At 61.9% G+C, this 10,097-nt stretch overlaps 1 protein-coding gene across 1 annotated transcript; it reads right to left on the bottom strand.

Moving 5' to 3' along the window:
* Positions 1 to 6,463: 6,463 nt before the first annotated feature.
* Positions 6,464 to 10,097, bottom strand: VPS25 (vacuolar protein sorting 25 homolog). The gene is made up of 6 exons (XM_084275485.1): positions 10,033 to 10,097; positions 9,693 to 9,838; positions 9,270 to 9,323; positions 8,382 to 8,470; positions 7,572 to 7,647; positions 6,464 to 7,096 (listed from the first exon to the last, which is right to left on the bottom strand). The coding sequence occupies exons 1-6, from the start codon at positions 10,077 to 10,079 to the stop codon at positions 6,984 to 6,986; spliced, it is 525 nt and encodes a 174-aa protein (XP_084131611.1). The 5' UTR covers positions 10,080 to 10,097; the 3' UTR covers positions 6,464 to 6,983.

The following is a 10,097-nucleotide window of genomic DNA, read 5'->3' as shown; positions in this document are numbered from 1 at the left end:
CCCCCGTTCTGTGCCCCCAGCTCGGCCCTGCCCGGGGATGGGCTGCCCAGCTCCCACCCGGGGCACCGGAGCCGCTCCGAGCCCTCCCCTCCCCGCAGGAAGGGCAGCCCCTTCCCTGCCCGCAGCCCCCTCCCCGCAGGGCAGCCCCCTCCCTGCCCGCAGCCGCCTGTCCGCAGCTCCCTTCCCTACCCCCAGCCCCCTTCCCTGCCCGCAGCCCCCTGTCCGCAGCCCCCTCCCTGCCCCCAGCCCCCTTCCCTGGCCGCAGCCCCATCCCCGTAGGGCAGCCCCTTCTCTGTGTGCAGCCCCCTTCCCTGCCCGCAGCCTCCTCCCTGCCCCTAGCCCCCTCCCCTGCCCGCAGCCCCCTCCCCGCCCGCAGCCCCCTCCCCACAGGGCATCCCCCTCCCCTGCCCGCAGCCCCATCCCCGCAGGGCAGCCCCCTCCCTGCCCCCAGCCCCCTTCCCTGCCTGCAGCCCCCTCCCCTAAGGGCAGCCCCCTCCTTGGCCGCAGCCCCCTCCACACAGGGCAGCCTCTTCCCTGTCCCCAGCCCCCTCCCCTGGCCGCCGCCCCGGCTGGGCTCAGCCGCAGGAAAGCGCCTGGTTTGGACATTTCCTCGGAGCTCCTGACTCGGGGCTCTGGAGCGACGTGTGCAGGAAAAGCCCCATCCTGCTTCCAGAGCTGCAGGATCAGCCCCCTCCATCCCTGCCTGCCGTTCCTCTCAGGGTGTACCACAGCCCGAACCCCCAAAAGGAGGGACATGCCAAGAGGGAGATGGGAACTCCTCTGCGAGCCCTGCACCAGCCACCAGCCCGGCCAGGAGCCTGTTGTCTGCCCAGGTTGAAGGGGGAGGTTTGTTCTTCCCAGCGGGGCTGTTTGCACAAAACACAAAGTGATTGAGGCCGGTGCTAATTTCTTTTCCCTAAGGTCAGGTTGTTTCTACTCAGCGATGCCGGAAACATTAAGGAAGAGATCGACACGGGGCCACAGCCACGTCCTCCCCCAGCGCTGACCTGGCACAGGGCAGGGTGAGGTGAGGCTGCTGCAGCCCCAGCAACCCCCTGTGTTGGGCAGGAGGAGGGCAAAGCACACAGGGAAATGTTCCTGCAGGACTCATCTGAGTGGCACCCTGCTCACCCAGCCCTGCTCTGGGGGTGCCACCTCCTTTGGAAAGGGTTTGGCCAACGTCCCCTTGCCCACAGCCTCTTGCCATCAGCACTTGGCTGCGTAGCCAAGAGCAGTGACCATATCCTCACCGGGCCCTGTGCTCCCTGGAGCGTGCATGAGGCCCAGGCCCAGGTGAAGACCCCCCCTCCCTGCTCGGTCCCTGCCACCCCCGGGGCTCAGCCGGCTCCCCGGGCACCCGGGGCTGCCAGGGGCAGAAGGCTGGTGCAGATGGGCCGATGGGCGCGGTGCTCACGCCAGCCCTGCCTGGTGTGGGAGCCTCTCCCAAGAGGGGAGTTTGACTCAGCCCTGTCAAACCACGGGCTTTGTTCAGCTGCACCCCAGACCTGCCCAGAACCTGCCCGCTGTCACCGCATCCCTTGCCAGAGAGGCGTGCACCCCCCTCCTCCCCTCACAGCCGCCTCTGGTGCTGCATCTCACCGGCTCTCCCACTCCTGCAGAGCTCCCTCCTCCTGCACAAAGCAAGGAGCCCACAGAGGAGCTGGGCAGCCGCTGTCCCAGCCCAGGGAGGCAGGAGGAAGAGCCTCCATCTCTCTTCAGCCTCCATCTCTCCTCCCAAGCCCGCTGCAGGACGTGAGGCTGCAGCTTGTGCACACGTCGGGGATTAAAACCTCCCTGCTTTGCTTTTTCAGCCTGTCCTGAGTACAGCTTCCAGCAGAGGTGGAGATTTCAGCCCTTCCCAACTGCAAATCCCCAGCCTGAGCCGCAGGCCGGGCAGCGCCGCGTCTCATCCTGCAGCTGCTGAAGCGGAAGGGAAATCTGGCAGCTCAGGCAGCGGTGGGGCCGGCTGGAGGATCCATCCCAGCACACGCCAGCAGCTTCCAAAATTAAACTGGGAAAGGGGATCTGTCCCAGGAGAGCAAGGACCCTCATGGCACTGGGCGCTCCCACTGCCCCAGGACAGCCGTGTGCTCCAGGGATGCTCAGCGAGCCTGTCCCTGGCACCAGGAGCACTAAGAGAGTGACAGCTCCTTCCCCTGCACAGCACGGAGCAGGATGGCTGCAGGACAGACCCAACATCCCCACAACACCAGCAGGATGCTGGGCAGGGAGGTGGAACGCTGCACAGCTCCTGGCTGTGGCTGAGATGCTGCCCAAACCCCTGAGGGCTGGCATTGTGGATCCTTCCCACCACCACCCCCATCCAGGGGTCCCTGCCAGGGGCCCCACGCTGCCCAGGCTGGCAGAGAGCCTGAGCTCTTCGCCGAGACACGGAGCCGGGCAGGGCTGGCAGCTTGGTCTCTGGCAGGTTTGTGTCCCCTTATCCAGTATTTTCATCATGAAACAAGATGCCTCAGGAGATCCCAGAGGAGCAGAGAGGCGTCCCGGCCCCGGCGAGGCCCCTGTGGACAGCTGAGGAAATGAGGGGTGAGGTCTGCTCCAACTGCTGCCTTCCAGCCTCCTGGGGAACAGCCCAAGAAGCTCCCTGACCACCCACCCCAAATACAGTCCCACACCATGAGCCAGGCAAGGGGTTAGCTGGGGGGGGGGGGGGGAAATGACCCAGGACACCAAGCTGGAGCCAGCTTGTTCCCAAATCAGAAAGCTCTGGCCCCAGCACCCTGCCCCTCGCAGCGCTCAGACGGTGCCTGCAGCTCCCTGGCTGTTATCAGGGTGACATTTTGGGGCCGCGGGTGCCAGCGCCAGCCCTTCCCTTTGAGGAACCGCTGCAATCAGGCAACACAAACCATTTCTCACTTGCATTTGGCTGCCAGGAAGAGAACAGGGGACTGTGTAATTGCTTTCCTCGGGATTAGATCATGAATCAAAGCCCTGCTCAGCTCCTTGCTCCGGCAAGTCCCGCCAGGAATTGTCTGTTCTGATCCCAGACCTCACGCTGAGGCCAGGATGGGTCTGAAGGGAGACGTCCCCTGCAGATGGGGATGTGCTGGGAGGGATGGGGATGGGCTGGGAGGGATGTGCTGGGAGGAATAGAGTGCTCATCCCCAGCAGGGTCAGAGCAGAGCAAAGCTCCACAGCGACCCAGGGCTTGACACCCTGCCCAAGGGACCCTCAGCTGCCTCCTACACATCCCTCCCTGCCCATGAGCCAGGGAGGAGATGTCACCCAAACCTCAGCGGTGCCTCTGATCCCAGGCAGATAACTTCAGAGGATTCCCTTAGTTACAGACACAGCCCACCTGCAAGCTTATCCCAACACAGAAATTTATCACCCTGGAAGAGCTTGTGCCCCAAACCAGTTCATGGAAACCCTCACAGCATTTCCCTCCCTGGCCAGTGGGACCTGGGGCTGCACAGCCCTGATAGCACCTTATCTCAGCGCCCGTGCCCCAGCCCCTGCCTCACCCAGGCCACTGAGCCCTAATCACCACAGCCAGACATGGCAACAGCCTCAGCACAGCCACGGGCTGCAGCAGGGAGCTGTGTCAGCCCCCCTCTCCTAACAGCCCCCTTTCTCTGGTGAGCCCCTCTGCGTGGCCAGGCTTGGCAAGCACCAGAGCCTGCACTGTAATGATGGTGTGGAGAGGTCTGGGTTGAACCCCCATGAAAGGGGAGCAGCCCTGCTGCAGCTCTGGGATGAGCAGTGCCTGCTGCAGGTGAGGGAGCTGCCTGGGTCCAGCCAGAATCCCGTGTGAACACCGGCCTCCCCTGCCTGTCCCAGCTTTCCCACTGAGGATGAGGCACTGGGGAGAAGTGGGGCTGCTGTGGTTCAGCTGGAGGCTGCCCCACTCCCTCCCCATGAGCAGCCCAAACACTCCCCCTCCATCTGAACCCAGCACCCATGGGCTCCTCACAGCGTATCGGGTGTCCCAACCCCATGGGTACAGCAGCAAACGCTGTGGAACGCTCCCTAAAGACAAGGAAGCCAGTTCCAGAGGACAATTAAAAGGCTGATTGACCTCCCAGGAGGGACTTGCACCCCCACAAGCCTCAAACTGTCCCCAGCCAGGGACCATCTGCTCTCTCCAGGGTGGCAGCACCCCAAGACCAGTCCTATGTCCCCGGGCAATCGCTGGCAGCCAGCGGCATCCCTGAGTACCTGGTACCCAGCCCAGGGAGTCATTCCCACAGGGACCCCACAGGTAGAGCTGGATGTGACCTTTTGTCACCAGGTGAAAGGGATTTCAACACAGGGTTCATTCTGGAAGGGGGTGGAGGGGCAGGATGCACTTTTCTTCCTCCTCTCATTAAGTATGAAGCACAGAAATCACTGCCAGGAGTGCCTTGGGAAGAAAAAGGCTGGCTTGAGGCTTATCTCATGTCACATCAGCCATTTCCTAAGGAGGGAGCAAATTTAATTAGGAACACAGACTCCCTCAAGGACAGCCAGGTTACGTACGGCGCAGGCAAGTGGGGACACGGCGCTGAGAGGTCAGCATCACCCTTCCAGAGAGAGAGAGAAGCACAAACAGCCCTGGCCTGGCTGCAGAGGGGTACTGGCTGGGTCACACACAGGTGCCATGGGGCAGGGAGGAGCTGGCACAGAAACAGGGCTGGGCATGGGGGTGACAGCAAGAGGGAAGCGGCCAGGGCTGGCGGTATGAGGAGGGAGGAAGGGGCAGATCGTGGATGTCAAAACAAAGCCCTTGGTTGCAAACAGAGGGAGGAGCCCTGTGCAACCAGTGAGCCCCAGTTCAAGCAGAGCCTGTCCCAGTTGGGAACACAGGTGCTGCCTCTGCCAGGATGCGCTGTCGGGCTGCTGGTCCCTGTGGGAGGGGGATGGGTGTCCTCACCATGGGCTGTGCCATCCCACTGGCTCTCACCAGCCAGTCGCTGCTCACAGGGATGATGATCTTCAGAACCACTCAGAGAGCCCATCACCCAGCGTTCAGGGACTCCAGTGCCCTTCTTCAGAGCAGAGAAGCGCTGGCACATGGGAGCTCCCAGGACACCAGGCACCAGCCTCCAGCTGCAGTGACGTGCCCAGCACATCCCAGGATCACCAGGTTGGAAAAGAACTTTAAGATCATCGAGTCCAACTGTTCCCATCCTGTGCTAAACCACATCCCTGAGCACCTCATCTCCCCATCTGTTAAACACATCCAGGGAAGGTGACTCAGCCCCTCCCTGGGCAGCCTGTTTGTTTTGGTGTTTGGTTTTGTGGGGGTTTAAGATTTATTTAACTGCTTCTACTAGAGAAGAAAAATGAGGAAGCTGCTATTTGTAACAGGCTGCTTGCTGGAGTGTTTGGAAGCAGTTTGGGCAGGATACCTGAGTATTTGGCTCGAGTACAGGGAAGCTATCCCACTGGGAAAGCTCCACCTGTCAGTCCAGCTCTCTTCCTGCCGTGCTTAAACCTAACAGAATGACAGAATCCCTGGGCTGGAGAAGGTCTTTGAGATCCTCAAGTCCAACCATTCCCATCCTAAGCTAAACCAGATCCCTGAGCACCTCATCTGCCTGCCTGTTAAACACCCCCAGGGAAGGTGACTCAGCCCCTCCCTGGGCAGCCTGTGCCACAGCCCCACAACTCCTCCAGGGAAGAACTTTTCCCTCACATCTGCTCTGACCCTGCCCTGGGGCAGCTTGAGCCCATTGCCCCTTGTCCCATCTCCTGTCCCCTGGCTGAAGAGACCATCCCCCACCTCTCTGCACCCTCCTGGCAGGGCAGGGGAGGTGGGGAGAAGGTCTCCCCTCAGCCTCCTCTTCTCCAGGCTGAACACCCCCAGCTCCCTCAGCTGCTCCTCAGAGGATTTGCCCCCAGCCCCTTCCCCAGCCTGGTTGCCCTTCTCTGGACTCACTGGAGGAGATCCTGCCCAGTTCAGGTCACTGGGCTCCTGCTACAGTAAGATATTCAGTTCAACACCCCTCAAACTCCACCTGGAGCGTTGCACCTTGTCCACACCCCGTGTCACCCACCACTGAGGGGGGTGGCAGCAGGACATGCTGCTCAGCACAGCCTGGGGACAGATGGCTGCAGCTCCCCAGCACCTTCTGCTCCACCAGATCCCCAGAACGACCACGCTGGGGCTGATCAAAGGTCGCTCAGCACAGCTCCCCCCAGCCCAGCCCTGCAACCAGCACTGAAGGGCTGGGGCAGAGGGAGTGGAGCGTGATCGCTCCCCATCTGCTGCACAGAGCCCACCCCACCACCTCAGCGGCTTTCAGGGGGTGTGTGGAAGCTCCAAGTGCCTGGGGAAGACAGAAGCAAACACTCAGCCCAAGCACTTGTGCTGCCTGTTTCCCACTGGGGCGGGGGGCTCACAGGCACATCCCCCTCCCCATCACGCGGCTGTGGGAAGGAAACAACCTACTGCAGGGCTGGTGCCCGGTACACCCTGGGTTGTTCCTAAGGGAAAGACAAATGCAAACAGCCAGGCTGCTCTATAAATACACATGAGTTTAATGACTCCCAGTTAGCTCCTGGGCACCCACCCCGCTGCGCAGCGGCTCGGCAGCGAGCACGCCTCCTTCTGCCGCCGCGGTCTCCTACGTCGGCGAGCTCCTCGTGCTCACTGTCACCTCACTGAGCACAAGCACCCACCTGGCAGGGGGAGGAGGGTGCCCTTAGGGGCCAGGCAGCCAGAGAGACCACCCTGCAGCCTTCCCAGGAGCAGGGATCAGGGAGAGGAGCGGCCCTGCTATCCCGCTGCTGGGTGGTCCCTCTAGAAGTGCCTAGAGCAGCTTTGGCCTCTCAAAGGCAATCAACAGGGAGGAAAGACAGACAGACAGGTGATCTCTGAGTATTTCTAGAAGTCATGTCTTGAGAAGGCTTCATGGAGTCTCCTTGCCCCAGGAAATCCCAAGTACACAGCAGCTTGGAGCCACGGGCCAGGAGAGTGAACCTTCAGAGTGGGAACCACTTCAGCAGCCAGGGAAGGGAGGAAAGGGAGAGGGGTCCCATCAGAAGAACTTGACCCCTCTGCCATCATCCAGTGTGATAATTTCAGCCTTGTGCTCCTGCTGCAAGGCTTGCAGGGCACGGAGCAGCATCGCCTCATCCAAGCCGTGGAACTCTAGGGAAGGACAAAGAACAAGGGAAACAGGAAAAGAATCAGGAAGCAGAGAGGTTTATGAAGCCCAGGGGCTGGTGGCAGAGAAGCACCTTTCAGCCTCCAAGCACTGTGACACCACAGCAAATCCAGAGTCGTGGGTAAACCCACAGACTCATCACTGCTTTGCTGTGCCAGGAACAAAGCCTGAAGGTCAACAGACAGAGGGGAATGAATCACAGCAGCCTCAGTGGCAGCACAGAGCTCAGCACAGAACCAGAACACCCCACAGCTCACACCAGGTAAGGAGCTGGGCGCTGGGAAGGCTCGTGGGGAGGTTTAGAAACCAAACAGTGAGAAGAAAGGGAGATGTTCATGGGAAGAGGCAGGTAAAAGCCTCCAGAGAGGCACCTGCCAGTGTTGATCAGCCCCAAGCTCCCAGAAGCGGCTGCCTGAGCATCAGCTCTTGGTGAGCTCTGAAAACCCGCTCCGGCGTTACCTTCCTTCTCCGTGTCGTCTCCACTGACCAGCTCGTACAGGGTGAACACAGAGTTGGTCAAGCCGTTCCTGGACACCTGGAAAGATGAGAGCAATGCAGGAAACCCCACCCCAGGGGGGTTTAACGCCCTCAGCTCCATCTCTCCCAGATCTCAGCGGGAGCAAAAGGGAACACGGACACCGCTCGGTGAGCAAAACCACCCTGGGGACGCTCGGGGGCACTGGAGAGTCAAGAAATGATGCCTAAGGAAAGGCAGGGAGGTCCTTTCCCAGCCCCTCTTGCCAGCAATGAGGATGTGTGCCATGGGAAGGCAACACAGCTTGGCCCCACTACGGGACCAAGCTGCAGCAGGAGCAGGGAGCTGCACATCCCCTGCTCACGTTGTGTCTTACACAAAAGCTGCTACACCTCTACACATCCCTGCAGCAGAGAAGGGGACACGGTCTGAAGCTGCATCAGGGGAAGTTTAGGTTGGGTATCAGGGAAAATTTCTGTACTGGAAGGGTTGTCAGGTGTTGGCACAGGCTGCCCAGGGGAGGGGGTGCAGTCACCATCCCTGGAGGGGGTTTAAAAGAAGAGCAGATGTTGTGCTTGGTGACATGGTTTAGTCTTGGACCTAATAGGGCTGGATAGATGGTTGGGCTCAATCTTGAAGGTCTTTTCCAACCAAACCCACTCTGTGGTTCTATTCCTCTAGGACAAGGAAGGTAAAAGCAGCCAGGAGGCACAGAAGCAGCATCACACCAGTCTGCAGCCAACACCCCCCCTGTCCCCCCCAGCCACAGGAAGCCAGTGCCTGTGTGTTCTCACCCACTGGTAGATGAGCTTTCCCCACTCTTCTGGTCTCCTCCACATGATCAGAAAACTGGTTTTGTTCTTATCTAACCACTCCAGGTTCCCTAAAACCAACAGGGGAAAGGCACAGGTCAGAGCACGGGGCTGCAGTGACACCAGACCCACGGATTCCACCCCTGTGCAGGGGCTGCCGCTCCCCACAGCTCCGACACCTCCCTGTGCAGGGAAACCCCCCCCCCCTCGACCCACCCCCCTCCCTTCTGCAGCTCATCTGCCCCAGGGTGACATGGGGCAGGGAAGGAGCCGCTGCCTGTGGCAGGCTGGAGCCCACCCAGCAGCTTTCCCACCCCGCTAGCTACGGGTCGGGTAACGGCTGTGGGCAGGATGGACGGACAGACTGACAGTCAGACGGATGGAGAGGAGGATGGATGGACAGACAGGCGGATGGAAGGACAGGCAGACAGTCAGGGGGATGGATGGATGGATGGATGGATGGATGGATGGATGGATGGATGGATGGACAGGCGGATGGAAGGACAGGCAGACAGTCAGGGGGGTGGATGGATGGATGGATGGATGGATGGATGGATGGACGGACGGACGGACGGACGGACGGGCAGTCAGGGGGATTGACAGATGGATGGACAGACAGGCAGATGGATGGACAGGCAGTCAAAGGGATGGATGGACAGACAGGCGGATGGATGGACAGACAGGCGGATGGAAGGACAGACAGACAGTCAGGGGGATGGATGGATGGATGGATGGATGGATGGATGGATGGATGGATGGATGGAAGGACAGGCAGTCAGGGGGATGGATGGACAGCCAGACAGTCAGGGGAATGGATGGATGGACAGACAGGCGGATGGATGGACAGACAGACAGGCGCATGGCACCCACCATTCTTTCGGAGCTCCTCCAGCACCACCTGGATGGACTCCAGCGGGAGCTTCCCTGGGCAGGGGGTTAAGGACTCGCTCACTGACCGGGGGAGGGATGGAGGGATGGAGGAGAAAGGGAGTGTGGGCGGGGGAAAGGGGGTGCCGGGCAGGGGGAAAGGGGGTGCTGGGCAGGGGAAAGGGGGTGCCGGGCGGGGGGAAAGGGGTCTGGGCGAGGGGAAAGGGGGTGCCGGGTGGGGGGAAAAAGGGGGCTGGGCGAGGGGAAAGGGGGCTGGGCGAGGGGAAAGGGGGTGCGGGCGAGGGGAAGGGGGGTGCCGGGTGGGGGGAAAGGGGGCTGGGCGAGGGGAAAGGGGGTGCGGGCGAGGGGAAAGGGGGTGCCGGGCGGGGTCCGGGGGGGTCGGTCGGGGCCGTGCCCGAAGGATACGCTGCAGGCGCTGGTTGGCGAAGAGCGGGCTGTCCTGCGCCTCCCGCACCGTCATGGCGGGCAGCCGGTGCCGCTGGCTGTAGGCGAGCGCCAGGGCGCACCAGGCCGACAGCTGCTTCTGCCGCGTCTCGCCGTTGGGCTGCAGCCTGCGGGGAGCCGCTCAGCGACCGCGCCGGGGCCGCGGATGAGACGGGGCGGGGGGGGGGGGGAGAACCGGGACACCCGGCCAGGCCGCGGCCCCGCCCCGCTCTTGTTCCCCCCCCCGCCCCATCCCCCATCCCCCGCCCACCCCCCCGGCCCGGCCCGGCCCGTCCCGGCCCCGCCGCCGCCCCGCGCTCACGTGAAGAAGGGCGGGAAGCTGTACTGCCAGGGCCACGCGAAGCTCATCGCCACCGCCGCCGCCAC

Source organism: Gallinula chloropus (assembly GCF_964237585.1).
Source record: "Gallinula chloropus genome assembly, chromosome: 26".
Lineage (NCBI taxonomy): Eukaryota > Metazoa > Chordata > Aves > Gruiformes > Rallidae > Gallinula > Gallinula chloropus.
This window is presented reverse-complemented; position numbering and strand designations above follow the sequence as displayed.